The 22,612-nt window shown below is 41.7% G+C and overlaps 1 protein-coding gene across 10 annotated transcripts in view; it reads right to left on the bottom strand.

Moving 5' to 3' along the window:
- BNC2 (basonuclin 2) overlaps positions 1 to 22,612 on the bottom strand; it is a 485,308-nt gene that overhangs the window by 336,007 nt on the left and 126,689 nt on the right. The window contains exon 1 of one of the 10 annotated variants that reach the window (XM_015472434.3): positions 2,831 to 14,153. The exons of 8 other annotated variants lie outside the window; for them this stretch is intronic. In XM_015472434.3, the coding sequence (XP_015327920.1) occupies positions 2,831 to 2,941 (111 nt within the window). In that variant the 5' untranslated portion in view covers positions 2,942 to 14,153. Of the gene's footprint in view, positions 1 to 2,830; positions 14,154 to 22,612 lie in introns of those variants that run through there. One more of the 10 variants, XM_015472435.3, reaches the window with a different exon arrangement.

Genomic DNA, 22,612 nt, shown 5'->3' with positions numbered 1-22,612 from the left:
TTCTCTTTGGAGACAACAATCTTATTACTTATTCTCTAAAAACTTGGGACATAAATTTGGGTTAACAGCTCATGGATTAACTAATTCAAAATGCAGTTCAAGATCTTTACAGATTCAAATGAAGGAAGAGAAAAAAAATAGTCTGCCCCCTTGGATTGCCAGTCTCAATCACTGGCCCCTCTCTGCTCTATGAGTCTGTGTTAAAACTGTACATGTTATGTCCTATATACAACCACAGCCTCACCAGATGGCTCTGGCAGCCTGGACTGGGCATTTCAACATATAGAAACCTCAGCCAGGAGAGCTGGTGAAGATCTCGGGACAAGAAAGGCAGGCATGCCTTTGGGTTTTGGTGAGCCTGGTTTTTGCCAAAGCAGCATGGGTACTAAATCACGCTCTGGTGTTTATTCACAGGAATATCACATTAGAGCACATGACCAAAAAATAACAACAACTGTTGACCCCCCAAAATTGATCACTTACACTGAGGGAAAAGCTTGTACACTGAAAAAGCAGCACCGTGTGATCTCCGACTATGGGGAAGACAAGCCTCCTAAAATGAAGTTTGAACAGGGCAGAAATTTAAGTAACTTTCGGCACTGATAGGCACATCTCCCATAAGCAAATGCTACCTAAAGCACCTCATCTTTCCCTGGCGAAAGGGAGAAACCGTTCTGGTTGACACTTGTCTCAGTACCAGTTGGCACAATCCATGTGATACAGCATCTGCTGACAGCCTAATCAGGGGCTCGATTTCAGAGAAACACATCAAGGATGTGTTTTCAGGGACAAGTCCAAATGCCATAATCCCTTGATACACTATAAAAAAATAAAAATAAAGAGAACTTGGACAGGGTGTGGTGGATGAGGTCGTTTGTAAAATGTTAGGGAAATGATGAATCCTTAGAATCAGGCTATTTGCAGATGCAAAAGCATCTGAGGTCAGCATGAATCTCAGCCTTCAAGGGAAAAAAAGAAATCAAACATGTTACCTACCCTGTTCGGACTTAAAGACAGAAAAATGAGTTTATTCATCTTTTTTCAGCTATAGACAGTGACAATGGCTTCTTCCTAGCATAACCTGAAGTTCATGTTTTATGAGAAAGTCTAGAGGAAAATGACAAGTAACATGTTTCCTTAAACGAGCATACATTAGGCAATTATTTTTGTATGACCAGGAAGAGCTGTAAAGATAGTGCTAATTTCTCTATTTACTTCCTTCTAAAGTCCGAAGACCTGAGAAACTTGCAGCCCCAGTGAAGTTATCATAATAATAGTTCAAATTACTGTCCTGAAGGAAGAATGAGTTAACCCAACTCTTGCCTTAAGAGCTGTCACAGAATAAAGCAACTATGCTGAAGGTATCCCCTTATATGAAATTCACAAACCTAAAAAATTAGTGTAAAAATTAAAAAAAACTTGAAGTTTCATAAATTTCAGAAAAAAACAGAGGCTCTATCATATATGTACATATTTAAATGAAAACATGTTAAAGCAAATTTGAATGCACCCGAAGACTGTCTTCAAAATTAAGGAACTCGATGCTAGAAACTCATTAACAGCATATTAAAAACAGAAAGAATTAATGGTTAACTGAGTTCTGAAAAGTGATATGACACTTGGTGAGCAGTAATGTTTATAAGGGACTGCAAGGAGATCCAACCAGTTCATCCCAAAGGAGATCAGTCCTGGGTGTTCTTTAGAAGGAATGATGCTAAAGCTGAAACTCCAGTACTTTGGCCACCTCATGTGAAGAGTTGACTCATTGGAAAAGACTCTGATGCTGGGAGGGATTGGGGGCAGGAGGAGAAGGGGATGACAGAGGATGAGATGGCTGGATGGCATCACTGACTCAATGGATGTGAGTCTGAGTGAACTCCGGGAGTTGGTGATGGACAGGGAGGCCTGGCGTGCTGCGATTCATGGGGTCACAAAGAGTCGGACATGACTGAGCGACTGAACTGAACTGAACTGAATGTTTATAAGGAGGGGCTTCCCTTGGTAGCTCAGCAGTAAAGAATCTGCCTGCAATGCAGGAGACCTGGGTTTGATCCCTGGGTCAGAAAGAACCTCTGGAGGAGGGCATGCCAACCCACTCTAGTACTCTTGCCTAGAGAATCCCATCGACAGAGGAGCCTGGCGGGCTGAAGTCCATAGGATCGCAGAGTTGGACACCAACTCTGGACACCAACTGAAGCGACTAAGCAGTAGCAGCAGTGTCAGTAAGAGGCACAAGGAAAGCCTCTGAAGGCCAGGTAATGTCCTGTGTGTGCATGCACGCTAGGTTGCTTCAGTCCTGTCTGACTCTTTGCTGACTACTGCCATTCACAGTAGCAGTAGTAAACTGTCAGACCTGAAGTATACCACCCCTACAGAAAAGTGCACAAATCATATGGGTATACAGGTTGGTGAATTTTTACAAAGTGATCATACTCAGAAGCACCAATTAGATGGAGATAGAGGACACTGGGGCTTCCCAGGTAAATGGTACTACTACTGAAAATGGTGAAAACAATAAAGAGAACTACGTAAAAGAAAGGAAAAAAGGAGAAAAATCAGGGGCGGGGGGAGGAGGAGAGAAAAGAGAAGAGGCCAAAGAAGGGAGATACTTGCTCACATTCACAAACCTTTCATGTAACTGCCACTAAATGTACTGCTAGCAATGGTTTTTTTTAAAGATAAGAAGTGTGACCGTGAAGTAAATACCTGAGTTTCACAAAATAAGTATGACTGTGAAAGCCAGTAAAAGGGAGAGAGGCAGAATACTTGTGTGTGAATTAACTTATCTAGGTGATGCAAGAATGGGAGTGTATCCAAGAGGCTTAAACACCTCAACTTGAGAAGGATCAACCCTACAATAGGGAACCCTGAAACAGGCTTGCCCACCTCGCTCGCTAAGCCTGTCCTCTGACTTGTAATTATGGCTATTTGGAGTGGACATTGAGCATGCCTATTCAGAGATTGAATGGAAAATTACACATACTCTACAGACAGTATTATTTGGAGACACTGAGTACATGAAAACATATTGAAAAAAACTACAAATACACTCCTCTAACCACCTAAACACATTTTAAGAGTTAAAAGTCTTCAAGGCTGACAGCATCCAGCCATCAAATAAACAAATCCTGAAGAGAACAGAAGTAATGCATTGGGAAAAGCTGAATGATTTGCTAATTGATAAGGCATATACTTTTTTGGCCCTGACTAGCTAGGTTGCTAGCTCTCTTTTCTTCCACATGTTATTAAGACACACATTTTCAACTAAGTATTTTTAGCCACTGATAGGGAATACTGATCAAAGCCCTACTTGCCAAATACAAGGTGTGTGGAACATGAAAGTTAAGACACAGACCCTACTCATGAGAAGTTTATAATCTAGTACAGGAGATAAACCAGCATGCTTATCTGGCTAAGCAACCTTAACGAAACACAGAACATGTTAAGAGAGATAGTGGTCAAAGGGTATAGGACTTAAGAAAAGGAGATTCCTTCTAGCTGGTGTGGGAGGAGGAAGTTTCTAAGCAGAGGCAGCATTTGCACTGGAACTTAACTGACAGTATTCCTAGAAAAGTGGTCCAGCTGAACTGGAAAGTAAGGTGGGATCTGTGTAGAACAATGAAGAATGAACGGGGTGGACTGGTCAATGGGAACTATTATACTGAAAAGGGGCTGGTATGCCACTAGGCCATGCATGCCCAGTCACTCAGTCATATCTGACTCTTTGGGACCCCACAGACTGTAGCCCACCAGGCTCTTCTGTCCAGAGGGTTATCCAGGCAAGAATACTGGAGTGGGTTGCCATTTCCTCCTCCAGGGGATCTTCCCATTCCGGGGATCTTCCCAATCCAGGGATCAAACCCTTATCTTCTGCACTGGCAGGAGGATTCTTTATCATTCAGCTATGTGGGAAGCCTACACTACTTGGAAGAGATGCTATTTATCCCATCATCCATCAACAGTAAAGACTGCTGAAAGCATCTCACCAGCAGCACAGTGTGATCATTACCATACTGGAAGATTTATCCAGCAAAAGTATGACAGACAGACAGACGGACTGCAGTGTGAAAAAACAGAAGTGAAGACATCAATTAGGAAGCTACTGTAACAATCTGGGTAAAAAGGCTCCAGCTAATAAGCCTGGAGAAAAAAGAGCAAGATGCGCCATGGAGGTAAAAACCCAGGGGACGAGAATGATTAACATGTGTAACAAAGGAGAAGAATCAAAGATGGCACAGAAGCTCTGAAATTCTGAGCCCGGGAAAACAGTAGCACTCTCAACAGACATGGGAACAAACAAGTTGGTGGGAATATACAGTAAGCTCAGTTTGAGAAAACAGTTGATCATCTGGTGTCTAGGCAATTAGAAACATTCAGAAAATAGGTTGACACCGTAGTGATCAGATCTGAGAGTCATCAACAGAGAAGTGACCCAAAAGGTAAAAGACAGTGGCCAAGGTAAGCATCTTGGGATGCTTACTGTGGAAGAAGATGCTTATTGTGGGATGGCTATTGTGGGAGAAGACAGAAGGAACAACATCAACAGGGGTACTGTGATTATTCTATATTCTCAATGGCAAGAGAAGTCAGCATTCAGAGAGGTTTAAATATTCTAAGAAACCACACTACTTCCTTGAGAGTACAGTAAAGCCAAGTGTCAAGATTGCTGGGAGAAATATCAATAACCTCAGATATGCAGATGACACCACCCTTATGGCAGAAAGTGAAGAGGAACTAAAAAGCCTCTTGATGAAAGTGAAAGAGGAGAGTGAAAAAGTTGGCTTAAAGCTCAACATTCAGAAAACGAAGATCATGGCATCTGGTCCCATCACTTTATGGGAAATAGGTGGGGAAACAGTGGAAATAGTGTCAGACTTTATTTTTGGGGGCTCCAAAATCACTGCAGATGGTGATTGCAGCATGAAATTAAAAGACGCTTACTGCTTGGAAGGAAAGTTATGACCAACCTAGATAGCATATTGAAAAGCAGAGACATTACTTTGCCAACAAAGGTCCGTCTACTCAAGGCTATGGTTTTTCCAGTGGTTATATATGGATGTGAGAGTTGGACTGTGAAGAAAGCTGAGCACCAAAGAATTGACACTTTTGAACTTCGGTGTTGGAAAAGACTCTTGAGAGTCCCTTGGACTGCAAGGAGATCCAACCAGTCCATCCTAAAGGAGATCAGTCCTGAGTGTTCATTGGAAGGACTGATGCTAAAGCTGAAACTCCAATACTTTGGCCACCTCACACAAAGAGTTGACTCATTGGAAAAGACTCTGATGCTGGGAGAGATTGGGGGCAGGAGGAGAAGGGGATGACTGAGGATGAGACTGCTGAATGCCATCACCGACTCTATGGGCATGAGTTTGGGTGAACTCCGGGAGTTGGTGATAGACAGGGAGGCCTGGCGTGCTGCAATTCACGGGGTCGCAAAGAGTAGGACACGACTGAGCGACTGAACTTAACTGAAAGCCAAGTGTAGTAACAAGTAGTAGTAAATGTAGTAAGAGCAAAACAAAGTACATAGGAATGAGAAATACCAAAGTCAGAATCCTGCTTTAGGCTAGGAGGGCTGGTCTTGGACTGAGGAAGTGGCAGTGGGTACAATGTAATTATAGGGCTTCCCAAGTGCTGCTAGTGGTAAAGAACCCGCCTGCCAGTGCAGATAGACATAAGAGATGTGGGCTCAATCCCTGGGTCGGGAAGATCCCCTAGAGAAGGAAATGGCAACCCACTCCAGTATTCTTGTGTGGAGAATCCCATGGACAGAGGAGCCTGGCGGGCTGCAGTCCGTAGGGTCGCCCAGAGTTGGACACGACAAAGCAACTGAGCAGGCACGCACAATATAATTGGGATGGTAACCAGGGGCTGAGACGTATTTGTACAGTATTAGTTCTTAAGCTTAAGAAAATGGGCATTCATCATATCATTCCTTATATATTTGTGGTTGCAATATGTTATATTCTGTATTGTAAGAGAGATGTCTTCATGGGCAAATAGGTATAGAAATTATGTAAACTAGACTGGAAAGAAGAAGTAGAAAACAGAAACTATTCCATGGAGAAATTCTGCAAAGAAAGCAAGTAAAGTAAGAGAAGGTGGTCTGAGAGTCCGCAGGGCTTGGAAGAAGTTAGTTGTGTTCCTGTGTAGATGGTTTGTTTTTCACTACAGGGGAAAAAAAAAGAGTCGATTACAGGCAACCGGGATGAAACCAGGGGAGAAGAGGATACTGAAGATCTAAGCCAGAGGGAAAATCATATAAAAAGGGTTTTAGGAGAGCATGTGACCAAGAGCACAAATGAATAGGGTACCCCTAGACTTCCCTGGTGAGCCAATGGCTGAGATGCCTCAGTCCCAATGCAGGGGGCCTGGGTTCACTCTGGTCAGAGAACTAGATCACACTTGCAACAACCAAGAGTTCACAAGCCACAGCTAAAAACCCCACATACAGAAACTAAGACCTGGTATGGCCAAATAAATAAGTATTTTTTTAAAAAGGAGGAGAAAAAAAAATTTTTTTTTCAGAAACCAAAAGGTAAGAGAAAAAAATTCCGTGGTGAAAAAAAAAAAAATACACACACACACATATATATCAAAAGTGGTCATGTAAAAAGCTAATTTACTATCCATCTCCCCCACTAAACTGTATAGTTGTTGAAAGAAAGTTTCATCTATTGTTGGTAAGCCAGGGCCCACCAGAGTGCTTAACACATAGTAAATGCTCACTAAATGACAGCTACACAAAGGATATGATCATCTCAGAAAAGATGAGGGCACTAGCTGAGAGAGACGGGGCAGGAAGACATCAAGGACTGACAAGAGAGGAGACAGGAGAGAATAACATGAAACTCTGCATCGGTGAAGGATAAAAGCAATGGCAAACTGCAGAAAGGACTCAGCCTTGTTTCCTTCAAAACTGTGACAAGTTACGAGCAAGCAGACTGGGTTCAAGAAAATATAGCTCCCATTTCCCATCTGGGAAGTGAAATGCTTAGAACCAGCAAGGCGATCTTAATACAAAACTGAAAAATGCCTTGTTCCAAACGTACACACTAACTGTGATAATACACCTACATCTTTGCCTTATAGCATTCTTAGAGGATTTCGTTCTTATCAAGATTTGAATAAAGTTATTTAATTTTTATTTAGACGTCTCCAATTCTAAGTGTTTACCACCTGGTTTTTTTAAACACTTATGAACTAGCTAATGAAATTCCCCAAAGCAAACAAAAACCAAAAAATGTTATGCTTTCTCTGAATATATGCCCGGGAGTGGGATTCCTGAGTCACGTGGTAACTCTATTTTTAGTTTTTGCACTCGCCATACTGTTCTCCATAGTGGCTATACCAGTTTACATTCCCACCAACAAAAGATACACGCATTCCAACGTTCACTGCAGCCAGGACATTCCACTATTCACAATAGCCAGGACATGCAAGCCACCTAAATATCCATCAACAGAGGGATGGATAAAGCAGATATGGTACATACATACAATGGAATATTACTCAGCCATAAAAAAGGAAACAATGCCTTTTGCTGCAACATGGATGCACCTAGAGATTGTCATACTGAGTGAAGTCACAGAGAGGCAAATACCATATATCACTTATATACAGAATCTAAAAAGGTACAAGTGACCTTATTTACAAATCGGAAATATAGATACATGTGTAGAAAATAAACTTCAGGTTACCAGGGGATAGGGATAGGAAGGGGAGAGAGAGACCGGAAGACTGGGATTGACATATACACACTACTATAAAAACAGATGAACTAATGAGGACCTACAGTATAGCACAGGGAGCTCTACTCAGTCCTCTGTAACGATCCATATGGGAAAGAAACTGAGAAAGAGTGGATATGTGTATATGTATCAATATTAACACAAATCAAAATTAACACAACATCGTAAATCAACTACACTCCAATAAAAATATGTTCTTAAAAAAGCGATGCTGTGTCACATCTGTGACCTGAACAAAGGACTGGAAGATGTGGAATAATGTCACTTGATGAGCAAATGCAAGAGGAGGCTGAGGGGAGCACAGACTCACCCCTTCCTGCGATCGGTATTCAGAGCTGCCACCATGGGCCCAAGTCCCCCAGCTCTCTGCACCATCAGTTTCCAGGCACTCTCAGAACAGAATCCCTCTAGAGAACAGGGAAATACTGAGTCACCTGGCCAACCTGTGCCACCGGCAAACAGTCGCCCCGGGGACCTGGACAAAGACATTCATCCGCTGCGCTGGCAGCCACTCCCACCCACCCTCCTAACCTAGTCCTTTCTGTGGGGACCACTGTCTAAGCAACCTGTCATAGAGCTTTATAAAGCAGCATTAATACTGTGGGCCAAAATGAGATTGATCTTTGAGCTTCGTGGTCTCCTGTTGTCAACAGTGCATTATAAAACCAATACTAAATACTTTATAAACAGGTCTCCCTACAGTGTATTAGACAAACAGTGCATATTTCATGCCCCATAGCTGGTAGCCACATATCCATCAGACTAATAAATTATTTATTAGGTGCTCAGAAGTGCAATAAGAGTCAATAAACTAACTTCTAAATACTTATAAGCTACTATTTCATTGGAAATTGCACCTGAACAAGAAAGACCATCCCACTCCCTGAACGGGGCATGGGAGCTTTCTGGCCATCTCATGAGAGGTTAGAGAGAAGCACAGGCCACATGCGTGAGACGGAACACGTATTTCTGGGACCTGAAAACCATCTTGGTTAATGAATTTACAAAAAGAGCACCACCCAACCCTATGCTTGTTTTCTTTCTTTTCCATGTACTCTTCTCTGGTCCTACCAACAATGGCGACAACTCAGGGAAATTAAAATTGGTGGGAACATTTCACCCTGAGTCAGACCCAATGACAACCACCACCACTCAAGCTTTGCATCGGACATCTCCAAAGAAACTAGCCAATGGCTTGCATGTACCAAGCTCTCTGCTACATGCACATCATAGAATTTGGGACTCACAAATCTCAGGCTTAGAGTGGCACTTTTTTTTTTTTTCCAATTTTCAGTTCAAGGTCCCGAGACTGTAGCCACCCAAGGATACAGTCCCTCGTGCCCAGTCCAATGTCATCAGGCCTCTCTTTCCAGGTTCCACCCCTCTGAAAGAAAATGACCTTATGTTCAAGAATATATTTCAGCCCTTCAAGAAGGAATTTCTTCAGCTGGGAGTTATTTCCCAAACTATCAGAGGCGTGGACCTTTGTGTAGCATTGCGGACGCCATGGTTTCACATGCTGGCCACATTAATACTGGAGAGCAAGCATCTGTAACCCACAGCTGAGTGTGCTCCAGCCCCAAAGCACCCGCAAGGCCGATGCCAATGCAAACCACTCTTCCCATCCCACATCTGAACCACACTGGTTTTCTCCAGGAGCCAGAGGCTAAGATACAGTGCTGAAAATGAAGATTCTTGGGTTCTTTCCATTCACATGATGGATATAGAGTATTGAGAAGAATATAGCCAGGGGGACTGGCTCTTTTTCTTCTGTCCCCTTCCATACCAAATGAATAAACCATCAAGAGGTTTACAGTGTCTAATGGTGTTCCAAAATATCCCAAGGGAAAAATCCAAATGGATAAATATAGAGATGTCTACACACAAGTTTTGGTCTTTCTTCTTAAAGTTTTACCCCCATGTTTTTTGTTGTTGTTTTAGTTGCTAAGTTGTGTCCAACTCTTTTGAGACCCCATGGACTCTAGCCCACCGAACTTCTTTGTCCATGGGATTTTCCAGCCAAGAATACTGGAGAGAGTTGCCTTTCCTTCCTGACGCAGGGATCGAACCCACATCTCCTGCACTGCAAGTAAGCCCTTTACCCTCATAAGCTGGCATTTTTAAGGTTGAAAAATATTTAACATGGGTAGGAAAAGTAAGTGGAAATAAAGGAGAAACATGGAAGAGACCTTCACTTTCTCACTTTCTCAAAGAGACCACCCTGAGTCCTAGAAATAATGAAAGAGCTGATGTAAAAATGTAAGACAAGACTAATTTCTGACATTGCTTTTGCTACTACAACCACTACAGCTAAGATGATTATTCATATTAATGAGCTTGGTGTGTAGATAAACTATAAAAGATGCAGTCTCTGACCTCAAGTACTTATCTCTGTCTTTTGGGATTTACTCCTCCTGCTACATTTACTTTTATTCTTCATACCCTTGCCCAGAGGAAGTGATCATCACTCACCACTTGGAGCACTTCCATGGGCGGGGTTTAAATATGGCAACAAAAAGGGAGGGAACTTTTGCCCTTGGTTTGCAAAGACACTGTTCTTGCCTCAGAGCTCAAGATGTCTTGTTTGTGACAAAAAAGAAATAGAAACTCCCTGTGAGATTTTGATGCTGGCCTCACAGAGCTCTATCATGCTGGCCTCACTGAGCTCTATCAGGAAAATCAGATAAAGTGTGAAAGCAGACAGCATTCCAGGGCTCTATCATATCAAGCAGGGCATCCACACAACTGTATCGGGGCATACGAATGAGCTAATATTAGATAACAGTCGTGATCCACTCTTTATACTCAGCTATTTGTGTTCTATGTGTGCTTATGAAGCTTGTCAGAGATATCCACAATCAGTTGTGCCCAAGTGGTTCTGCAGTCAGATTACATAGGTGTGAATATCTATGGAACCTTTTACTAATCACGTGACCTTGGCAAGTTACTAGTTTTCCGAAGCCAAAATTCCTCATCTATAAAAAGGAAATAATACTAGCTCACCAAAGTGCTGTGAAAATTAAGCATTTTGATTAGTGCCAAAGGTCTAGCTGAGTGCCTAGCACTTAAGTACTCAATAAATACTAGGTGCTGCGCATATACGTATGTGGAGAAGGCACCCCACTCCAGTACTCTTGCCTGGAAAATCCCATGGACTGAGGAGCCTGGTGGGCTCCAGTCCATGGGGTCGCTAAGAGTCAGACAGGACTGAGTGACTTCACTTTCACTTTTCACTTTCATGCATTGGAGAAGGAAATGGCAACCCACTCCAGTGTTCTTGCCTGGAGAATCCCAGGGACGGGGGAGCCTGGTAGGCTGCCATCTATGGGGTCGCACAGAGTCGGACACGACTGAAGCAACTTAGCAGCAGCAGCATATACAAATGAGAAGAGATTCCTAACCAGAAGCCCTCTGGCCAAGTTTGTTTTGCTTGGCTCCCTTCATGAGTGTGTATGGGTATGCAAGTATGTTGAATTCATAGTCAATACGCTTTAAAAAAATCAGGAAATTTTAAATGAAAACTATGGATTCCCAGCTTTGGGCAACAGGGCAAGTATCAAGGAACCAAAGACAGAGCAGTCACTAGAAATCTGTGTTCCTTCACAACAAAAGTCCAGCCGGGTGGAGCAGAAGCCACTCCTTTTAGTCTGTGCTCCCAGATGGGCATCCTGATAGGTCAATTGGTAAAGAATCTGCCTGCAATGCAGGAGACCCCGGTTCGATTCCTGAGTTGGTAGGATCTGCTGGAAAAGGGATAGGCTACCCAGTCCAGTATTCTTGGGCTTCTTAGTGGCTCAGCTGGTAAAGAATATGCCTGCAATGCAGGAACACTGGGTTCGATTCCTGGGGAGGGAAGATCTGCTGGAGAAGGGAAAGGCTACCCACTCCAGTATTCTAGCCTGGAGAATTCCATGGACTATATAGTCCATGGGGCCACAAAGAGTCGGAAACAACTGATTTTCCCAACCCAGGGGTTGAACCTGTGTCTCTTGCATCTCCTGTATTGATAGGTGGATTCTTTACTCCTGCGCCACTTGAGAAGCCCTAATGCTAAATTATAAGACCACAACAAAAGACGTTTAGAAAACTGATCTACTCCCATTGCTTTGCTATACAAACAGGGAAACTGAGGCAAAGTAACAAAATAAGCTGGAGGCAGGCTGAACTGTTTTTTAAGACCTGCATTTCCCAAACTACTTTTACATCAAGTTTAAAGCAGAGGTCAAGAGGATTGAGGATCCAGTACTATACCAGGCCACTCAGTCGACTTGTGAGAACTAGCCATTAAACTCTTACCAATTTTACAAGCCAGTTGACTTCACACTGGAAGTTCACATCAGCAAAAGGGACAGATCCGAGCTCCCCTACCCCCATGAACTAGCTGTGAAACATTTACAAACACATCACTGCTGAAGATTCTTCCATTTGGCTGTTGAGCATCTTCACAGGGTGCATGGGTACTTCATTCTAAAGACGTGATGATTCTGCTGAAGAATATGAATAGAACCAAACCAAACACTTAAGAGTTACAGAACAAAATAAATCTACGCCTAGGTTTGGCGTACTTAGTATGTCCAAGGCTTTGTGATATTAAGTTTTCTTATATCCTCAATAAGTTTTCTAGAAGTTAAAATTACAGTAAGATCTCAGCATCCGGAGCTCATAGGAAATTAATTGTTCTTGATAGGCAAAGAATCTGGGGGGTGTAACTTTATATTTATTGACCACCTGTTGTGTGCCAGGTACCGTGGAAAGCATAAAGTATTTTTTCATATGTTCTTCACGGGTCCAATGAGACAGATCTTATTATTCTCATTTCACCAATAAGGAAACTGAAACTAAGAAAGCTGACCCACTTGGCCAAGGTCTTAAATTAAGTGTCAAAGTTGGGATTCAAAACCAAGTTGGTTGAGTTTCAAAAGATGTGCTCATCTCCATACCCTGCACCGCCTCTCTGATATCTACCATTTTAGACAAGAATTATTGGAAAGCATGCTACATATTCAGCGCATACTTTTTTAAACAGGACACATCTTTCTTGATAATCAAAAGTTTTCATTGAAACATTAAATTAATATGTAGTGATACTTTTACAGTTTCTAAGGGTGAGAGGAGCACTGATTGTTTTTTTTTTTTTTCTGCTTGGTTTTTAAACTTTAAAATCCATCATTTGTCCTTTTGTAGTTAGTTGCGATTACTTCTTGTGTCTCTAATATCTGCCACCTTCCTACTTCCAGGACTTGCAGTTTGATTTTATTAGAAGCCTTACCAAAGGAGTATTAAGCAATAGCTAAGACGAAATAAAACTGGAAAAAGCAGCAGTCCTCCCTACTCTGTCCTTTCATGTTTCCAGGTTCCAGTGACCCGCGGTCAACCACAGTCAGAAAACATTAAGTGAACAATTCCAAAAATAAACAATTCATAAGCTTTAAACTGCACACCATTCTGAAGAGCATGATGAACTCTCTCGCCCAACGATTCAGTCCTGTTTGGGAGGGGAGTCACACCTCTGGCAGTGCACTCAGCCCACTGGTCACTTAGTAAGCACCTGGGTTATCTCAGTGACTCTCGTGGTATCAGGGTGCTCATGTTTAAGTCATCCTTATTTTACTTGGTAGCCACCGGAGTTATCACAGTGACTCTTGCACTATCAGTGTGCTCATATTTAAGTTGTCCTTATTTTACTTACTGAGGGCCCCAAAGCATGAGAGTGGTGATGCTGGCAATTCAGATATGCCATAGACAAGCTTTAAATAAGCCTCCTGTGCCTAGAAAGGTGAAAATTCTTGACTTAGTAAGGGGAAAATATCATATGCCGAGGTTGCTAAGATCTAAGATAAGAATGAATCTTCTATCTGTAAAACTGTGAAGAAGGAAAAAGAAATTTGAGCTAATTTTGCTACCACATTCCTAAACTACCATTAAGGTCTTAGGGTATAGCTAAGATGGAAAAGGCATTAAATTTGTACATATGTATTGGGTTGGCCAAAAAGTTCAGTTGGGTTTTTCTGTTACATCTGATAGAAAAACCCAAACAAACTTATTGGCAAACCCAATATTTTGAGAGTAAAGAGACTCCATTCATATAACTTGTTATAGTACACTGTTGTAACTATCTATTATTAGTTACTGTTGTCAATCTCTTACTGTGTCTTATTTATCAATTAAACTTTATCAGAGGTATGTGTGTATATCCCCCCTACATAAGGGGGGCGGAGAAGGCAATGGCACCCCACTCCAGTACTCTTGCCTGGAAAATCCCACGGAGGAGGAGCCTGGTGGGCTGCAGTCCATGGGGTCACTAAGAATTGGACATGACTGAGCGACTTCACTCTCACTTTTCACTTTCATGCACTGGAGAAGGAAATGGCAACCCACTCCAGTGTTCTTGCCTGGAGAATCCCAGGGACGGGGGAGCCTGGTGGGCTGCCATCTATGGGTTCTGCACAGAGTTGGACACGACTGAAGCGACTTAGCAGCAGCAGCAGATAAGGGGAGATGCACTAGTGATAAGGAACACCTCCAAATATATCATGAGTAAGAAGCAAGAAAAAGAACCATAAATATAGTGCAAAGAAGTAAAAACCTGGGGAGGGCTAATAAATACTTCTATATTTGCAGTAAACGATTTCTGGAAATACCTTTAAGAATTTGGTTAACAGCAGATTACTTTTAAGGAGGGATGGGAAGTCTGTTTTCTCCAAATAGGCTGCCGAACACTTTTTCTCACTTCTTACACTATTTGTGTAATAGCAATTAGCAAAACACACTGTGAGGGGAACATCCAAGCTTAGATGCTTTATTGCGTCTCTTTAGGGTGCTCAAAAGCACCTTTTTGCCCTGGTTCTTAACTGTGCTCATATTTGGAAAGAGTTGAGCACACTAAGGACCAGGCCCTCTATTTCCACCTGACTTACAGTGTTATTGGAAAGATGAAACACAACACACCAGTTAAACAGGAGATACAACTTACTGTTCTCTCTTACTAAAGAAGAGCCAGAGTCAGTGCTTGTGTTATTAGCTACAGTGCTTCCAGGAGACAAAGAAATTTTATCAAAAAGAGGCATATAGCTTGAGTTTCTTGGGCTAAGGAGAATATCAAAAGACAAAGAGAACATTTCAAAGGGTGGAGGGGCAAAAATAAAAATACTGTAAGAAAGCATCACTCCTTAGGCTGATGTTTGTAAGTTAAGAAATTAGTTAATATACAGACAAACTGTAGAGGCCTTGAAATTGAGACTTAACATTTCTGAAAAGTTAAAGAATGGAAGCTGTGTTTCATCTCTGGACAGTGTGCAAGATGTACCAGAAAGACAGAGCTGTGAGGCAGAAGTATTCAATTAGGGGATGCGTGTCACGTTCAAACACCCCCTTAGAATGTTAGCTCCAAGAGCAAGGAAGCTTGTTGGGTTTGCATCTGTTTATGTCAGGGGCAACTCAATACGATGCTATATAGGCCCTAACATACCAGACACTAACAGATAATGGACAGTCTGTCATGGGGCAGAAAAACCTACAGTAGGTAACAGTAAGAAACAATTTCGAGTTGTTTCGTTTTCCAAAGGATGTGTAAGAACTGATACTTAATTCTATCTTATTTTACCTTTCAAGATAAAAGCAGGCAAACACAATTTAAAGATTTCTAGTTAGGATAATGGTGGTAGCTGCTGCTGCTGCTAACTCGCTTCAGTCGTGTCCGACTCTGTGCGACCCCATAGACGGCAGCCCACCAGGCTCCCCCGTCCCTGGGATTCTCCAGGCAAGAACACTGGAGTTGGGTAAATGATGGTAGAGGAACCTCCCAAAACAAGTGCATGTATTAGATAAAATTTGATATTTTACACCTATGTGATATCAATACAAGTACTGGAGAGTTAAATATTTCTACCTAAAAGGTAGTCTCTATCATTAATAAAAGTGTCAGTTCAGTTCAGTCACTCAGTCATGTCTGACTCCCTGTGACCCCATGGACTGCAGCACATCAGGCCTCCCTCCAGAGCCTACTCAAACTCACATCCATTGTGCTGGTGAGGCCATCCAACCATTTCATCCTCTGTCGTCCCCTTCTCCTCCTTCAATCTTTCCCAGCATCAGGGTCTTTTCCAATGAGTTGGTTCTTCTTCACATTAGGTGATCAAAGTATTGGAGTTTCAGCTTCAGCATCGGTCCCTCCAATGAATATTCAGGACTGATTTCCTTTAGGATGGACTGGTTGGATCTCCTTGCAGTCCAAGGGAATCTCAAAAGTCTTCTCCAACACCACAGAACAAAGCATGAATTCTTCAGCACTCAGCTTTCTTTATAGTCCAACTCTCACATCCATACATGACTAGTATTAAAACCACAGCTTTCACTGGACGGAGCTTTGTCGGCAAAGTAATGTCTCTGCTTTTTTAATATGCTGTCTAGGTTGGTCATAGCTTTTCTTCCAAGGAGAATGTGTCTCTTAATTTCATGGCTGCAGTCACCATCTGCAGTGATTTTGGAGCCCTAAAATATAAAGTCTGCCAATGTTTCCATGGTTTCCCCATCTATTTGCCATGCAGTGATGGGACCGAATGCCATGATCTTAGTTTTCTGAATCTTGAGTTCTAGGCCAACTTTTTCACTCTCCTCTTTCACTTTCATCAAGAGACTCTTTAGTTCTTACTCGCTTTCTGCCATAAGTTTGGTGTCATCTGCATATCTGAGGCTATTGATATTTCTCTCGGCAATCTTGATTCCAGCTTGTGTTTCATCCAGCCCAGCATTTCACATGATGTACTCTACATATAAGTTAAATAAGCAGGGTGACAATACACAGCCTTGACGTACTCCTTTCTCTATCTGGAACCAGTCTGTTGTTCCATGTCCAGCTCTAACTGTTGCTTCTTGACCTGTATACAGATTTCTCAGGAGGCAGGTCAGGTGCTCTGGTATTCCCATCCCTTTAAGAATTGTCCAGTTTGTTGTCATCCTTTGACTATGCCAAAGGCTTTGGCATAGTCAATAAAGCAGAAGTAGCTGTTTTTCTGGAACACTTGTGCTTTTTTGATCATCCCAAGGAAGTTGCAATTTGATCTCTGGTTCCTCTGCCTTTTCTAAATCCAGCGTGAATATGTGGAAGTTCATGGTTCACATACTGTTGAAGCCTGGCTTGGAGAATTTTGAGCACTATTTTGCTAGTGTGTGAGATGAGTGCAATTGTGCGGTAGTTTGAACATTCTTTGGCATTGCCTTACTTTGGGATTGGAATGAAAACTGACCCTTTCTAGTCTTGTGGGCACTGCTGAGTTTTCCCAATTTGCTTGCATACTGAGTGCAGCACTTTCACAGCATCATCTTTTAGGATTTGAAATAGCTCAACTGGAATTCCATCACCTCCACTAGCTTTGTTCATAGTGATGCTTCCTAAGACCCACTTGACTTCACATTCCAGGATGTCTGGCTTTAGGTGAGTGATCACATCATCATGATTATCTTGGTCATGAAGACCTTTTTTGTATTTTGTTCTTCTGTGTATTCTTGCCACCTCTTCTTAATATCTTCTGCTTCTGTTAGGTCCACACCATTTCTGCCCTTTATTGTATCCGTCTTTGCATGAAATTTTCCTTTGGTGTCTAATTTTCATGAAGAGATCTATAGTCTTTCCCATTCTATTGTTTTCCTCTTTCTTTGCATTGCTCGCTGAGGAAACCTTTCTTATCTCTTCTTGCTATTCTCTGGAACTCTGCATTCAAATAGGTATATCTTTCCTTTTCTCCTTTGCCTTTATTATAGGGGACTAGAATGCAAACGTAGGAAGTCAAGAGATAACTGGAGTACAGGCAACTTTGGCCTTGGAATACAAAATGAAACAGGTCAAAGGCTAACAGAGTTTTGCCAAGAGAACATACTGGCCATAGAAAACACCCTCTTCCAACGACACAAGAGAAGCCTCTACACAAGGACATCACTAGACGGTCAATACCAAAGTCAGACTGATTATATTCTTTGCAGCCAAAATTGGATAAGCTCTATACAGTCAACAAAAACAAGACCAAGAGCTGACTGTGACTTAGATCATAATTCCTTATTGCCAAATTCAGACTTAAATGGAAGAAAGTAGGAAAAACCACTAGACCATTCAGGTATGACCTAAATCAAATCCTTTACGATTATACAGTGGAAGTGACAAATAGATTCAAGGGATTAGATCTGATAGACAGAGTGCCTGAAGAACTATGGACAGAGGTTTGTGACACTGTACAGGAGGGAGTGATCAAGACCATCCTCAAGAAAAAGAAATGCACAAAGGCAAAATGGATATCTCACGAGGCCTCACAAATAGCTGTGAAAAGAAGAGAAGCAAAAGGCAAAGGAGAAAAGCAAAGATATACCCATTTGAATGCAGACTTCCAATAAAAATCTAAACACTGAAATATGTTTATCCTCCATTCTTTACCATGTGTTTCTGGCTGAAATCTCATCCAATATGAAATGGCTTTATTGCTCATATGGAAGACTGGTCATATCCTCTGCCTCCCAGCTCCTTCCAGTGTGTTTGCCTTGCACTGTGGAAATGTTATGGGGCTTCCACAATGGCTCAGCAGGTCAAGAACCCACCTGCAATGCAGGAGATGCAGGTTCAATCCCTGAGTCAGGAATATCTCCTGGAAGAGGGCATGGCAACCCACTCCAGTATTCTTGCCTGGAGAATCCCATGGACAGAGGAGCCTGGTGGGCTTTGGTCCCTGAAGGCACAAAGAGTCGGACACACTGAAGTGACTGAGCACATGGAAAATGTTTTATATATACATTTGACAAGGGGATCAGCTATCACTGTCCAACAGAAATGGGCATCCCTCCAGAACGCTTGGCATACCCAATCAGCAAACACAATGTAGGTCTAGAATCTGCCAGATTTCTGCAACTAAATATCCTCCTACCTTACAACTTGCTTAGAAGTCCACCTCTCTCAGCTGGACCATCATCATCTCTCTAAAACTGCTGCCTACCACACTTTGCATTTTTACTAATGAACAATTAAGCCTCCTGCCCATCAAGGATTGAAAGTAAACCCATGTCTGCTCCACCTCCTTATTCTTGCCATGCTTGGCACGCTGCCTGGCATTCAGGCCTGTTTTAAGAAACTTGGTTGAAGATATGAACACATGATGACTGCATGAAGGATTGTAGTAACTTCCGGGAGTTTCTCTGCAAGGCAGAGTAATCCAGGTCAAGTTTCCATTGACTATTCCCTCAGCAGCTATGGAAGGCATTGCTAACTGAGCAAGAACTTTTTTTTTCCCTCCTGATCCACCTCAGCCTCTTAAATCATTCACCACCAGTCAGTCAAAATTCACCCACAAGATGAAACCAATTTGTTGTCCCTGAACTCTGCCTTCCTTTTTAAGTTCAAATGTATCAATTTAAAAAGTTTTTCAGGTAAGCCCAGAATAAAAACCTGAAAACACTGATAAGGCCAAAACTAAATCCAGAACTAGGAACTTACATAAAATTGTCTTTCTTTTTGCAGTTTAAAGTTGGTAAAGATACCTAGTATATTTTGAGCACTGGAGTACTGAATGAAAAAATGTAAAAGAGGTCAGTCTTTCTCCACGATCTTTTTATTGTATAAGTGCTAAGTGCCTTTAAGGAAAATGTTGCACCACACCAAAGAGATCAGCAATGAAGTCTCTCAAGAAAAGTTCATCTCTGTTCCCTTTCAAAAAAACCTCTTGGGACTTGCCTCGTGGTCCAGTGGCTAAGACTGTAAGCTCCCCCCAGTGCAAGGGACCCACATTCAATCCCTGGTCAGGGAACTAGATCCCACATCCTGCAACTAAGACTGAATATCATGCACGCCGCAACGAAGACCTGGCGCAGCCAAATAAATATTTTTTAAAAATACCTCTCCCAGTTTCTCTTGCCTTACAGATTTCTTTTTCTCAAAATAAAAATAAATACCAAATACCATGGAGTCATTAGTCCATACAGCACACAACTGCATCATAAAAAGTTGTAACAGTTTTTCTAGAAATATTAATTCACTCAAGATGAACTCCAGAGCTCAATACTATGTACATGTTTTTATTAAATTTGTTTTAATATTTTCATTAGATGAGGTTAAAGGATCTTTTTAATGTACTGTGACTTGAATTCCGATCTGATGACATAATTAACTGTTGCGTGATATTTCTAAGCAAGTTTTAAACTTTATCTGTTAAGAAATTAGAGATCGGATGACAAACTGAATTACATTTCAGATGACAAGCTGCTTTGATTCTTTGTTGTTACATCCTACCTAGCGAGTGCCTGAACATGATAAACAAATACAAACTACTACAAAAATTTAGTAGGCTGCAATATTTTCAAACACTTGGTTTCCATCTTAGATAGGGCCAAGTCTACTGCCTTAAATATAATTAAGTATCATGTAAACTTCAGCTTAAAGGCACATTAAGACCATGTCTTCACAAATATTAAAATAACTGATGGATGAAGTCAATGTGCTGGGGCAGAAGTACTAAGTCAAGTGAGATGGTCCCATGCTGCTGCCGACAAAACTGCCAGCTGACTGGAGCTGGAATTCATAGTCTCATCTCAGAACTAAAATTCTCATGCAGTCTTAGAAAACAAGTCATTTTTACAAATTACTTGGCAATTGGGCATTTCAAAGACAGACTCTCCAACTGCCAGATCAAAAACAAATTACGAGTTATAAAGGATCTGTACACTCTCCTTTTCTAAATTCTGTCCTTCTCTAAACCAATATATACCACAAAGTAAACAAACAAAATCTCAATATTTTTTTAAAAAGAAAGAAAAAAGGAAAATATAACTTGTATCTGTATCATAACAAAGAAATTACAAGAGGAGTGTGAGCTGGTAGTTCTGCCAAAGCTAAATGTATTCCACATGGTTAGTGGCCAGTGAATTCTGAGAAGGGAGAGAAAATGTGACACGTAGGCCTCACAATGAGCTTAATCTACTAGATCCCCTCTATAATGATTCTGCATGTGTATTTTAATAGTGATTAAAACATATGGAAATGCACAGAGCCTCGTGTCAGGATGTTTCTCTGGCCTTTAATATCATGTGAACATCCCAGGTCAAACATAACATGACATTAATGGTCTGGAAGTAAAGCGGACCGCCCAAAAGTGGGTATCTAACAGACCTCAGAGATTCCTCTTTTGATGGTTGTGGGATAGACACGGCAGAGTTTGAACACTAACAAGGGTTGTTAAGGTAACACTTCCACCCAATGTGTCAGCATAAAACTACCCATTTCAAAAACAAAAAGATTTTGGAGTATGTTTTATTAAATTGTGAAATGCATGTCCTGGTAAATTTCTGTATAAATCTGATGTACAAATTCCACTGAAAATGTGCCACAGCTGGTAGAATAAATGACTACAATAAATCATTATTAAATAACTGTATATCTTGGTAATGACATAATGCCTAACTAAAAAAAGTATGCAGAAGTGAACATTCAGCGGAAGAAAAGCACTCCGCGCACAGGAAAACAAATTACAAACCTTACCATGCCAACAGTACAGTATGATTCAGTGACTGAACAAGGAAATAAAATTCACATAAATAGTTCTTAAATCTGCGGTGGAATTGTGTTCACTATTGCATCAAACAAGTTGTACGGCAAGCGGTAATGGACTCGGGTTTTTGACGGGAACGCTTGCACTGGCAAAGGGGAACTCTTCTACATACAGCTGCGTCCAATATTTTGCTAGACAATAAAAACATATCCCGGGTATCAATCAGCAAGCCCAGTCTGCCCCCTCTCTGAAGCTCCATAAATATTCCTTTAAAAACAACCTTATTTTCTCACCACCACCCTCTCCTCCATTGAGAACTCCACCCTCCTTCAAAATAAACTTTGAAAACGATACATAGTTACATTCTTTGTGATGTGGAGCAGATGGATCTTTCCAGCAACCCATTACTTTAGCTATCACTTGAAATGAATCACTCCAAAGGTCCCTCCCTCACTCAGTTCTCCCAGGCCTCCGTCTGTCAAAGTGCAGACACTCAGGACCTCTGTCACAACTAAGGTGTCGGTGTGGCTCCAGCCAAGATGAACTCCAGCAAAGCGACGGGCCCCACGTGCCCGCTCTCAGCCTATGACCACTTCCCCCTGCCTCTAGGGAAGGGGGCATTATTCACCAACACTCTCACAACAGAAATACTGTCTTGAGACAAACCCAGTAAAGTGGTTCGTCTACCAAATATTTCACACAGCCAGTTGGTAAAATCTTTGTCCAAGTCATCACTGCTCACTCTCCTGTTTGTGTTTATACTTTAGTTCACAGCCACTTCGCTTCATAAAATGAAAAGATGTCCCCGAACACCACTTCCACCTGTCCTTTTTCTGCGTGCCAAACCTCCAGGAGGCAAAAGTGTTTCTGAGTAAGGAACCTCGGCCTTTCCCAGCAACTGTAGGATTTATCCATACATGATTTAGCAAAGCTGCCCCCATCTCAACCAACATGCAAACTGAGTTGTCCAGTACAATATAAGGGTAAAGATGGTCTCTATTTTAACCTAGATCAAAAGATCTTTTGCAAATATGAATGGAAGGGTCTTTTTCCCCCTGAATTTCATTTTCCAGTTTGCCTTCAATTTAAGTACAAAAGTAAAAAACCATTCCCTTTTCAATGCATAGCAACTGCTTCACTAAGATCATTATTAAGTGCATCTACTCAAGAAATAGTTGGAGACAGTGGGCCCCACTGTCATGGATCTCTTCCCAGCAAGATATTTCTTCCTCACCTCCACTTCCAGCCACACAGCCATTCTCTGCATCTCGTCCACACTCAGAGGCAAGCATCCCATCTGTGCTATTGCCTCAAAAGCTGGCACATGCCAGACCAAATAAA

The sequence above is a fragment of the Bos taurus genome, chromosome 8 (assembly GCF_002263795.3).
Source record: "Bos taurus isolate L1 Dominette 01449 registration number 42190680 breed Hereford chromosome 8, ARS-UCD2.0, whole genome shotgun sequence".
NCBI classification, from domain to species: Eukaryota; Metazoa; Chordata; class Mammalia; order Artiodactyla; family Bovidae; genus Bos; species Bos taurus.
This window is presented reverse-complemented; position numbering and strand designations above follow the sequence as displayed.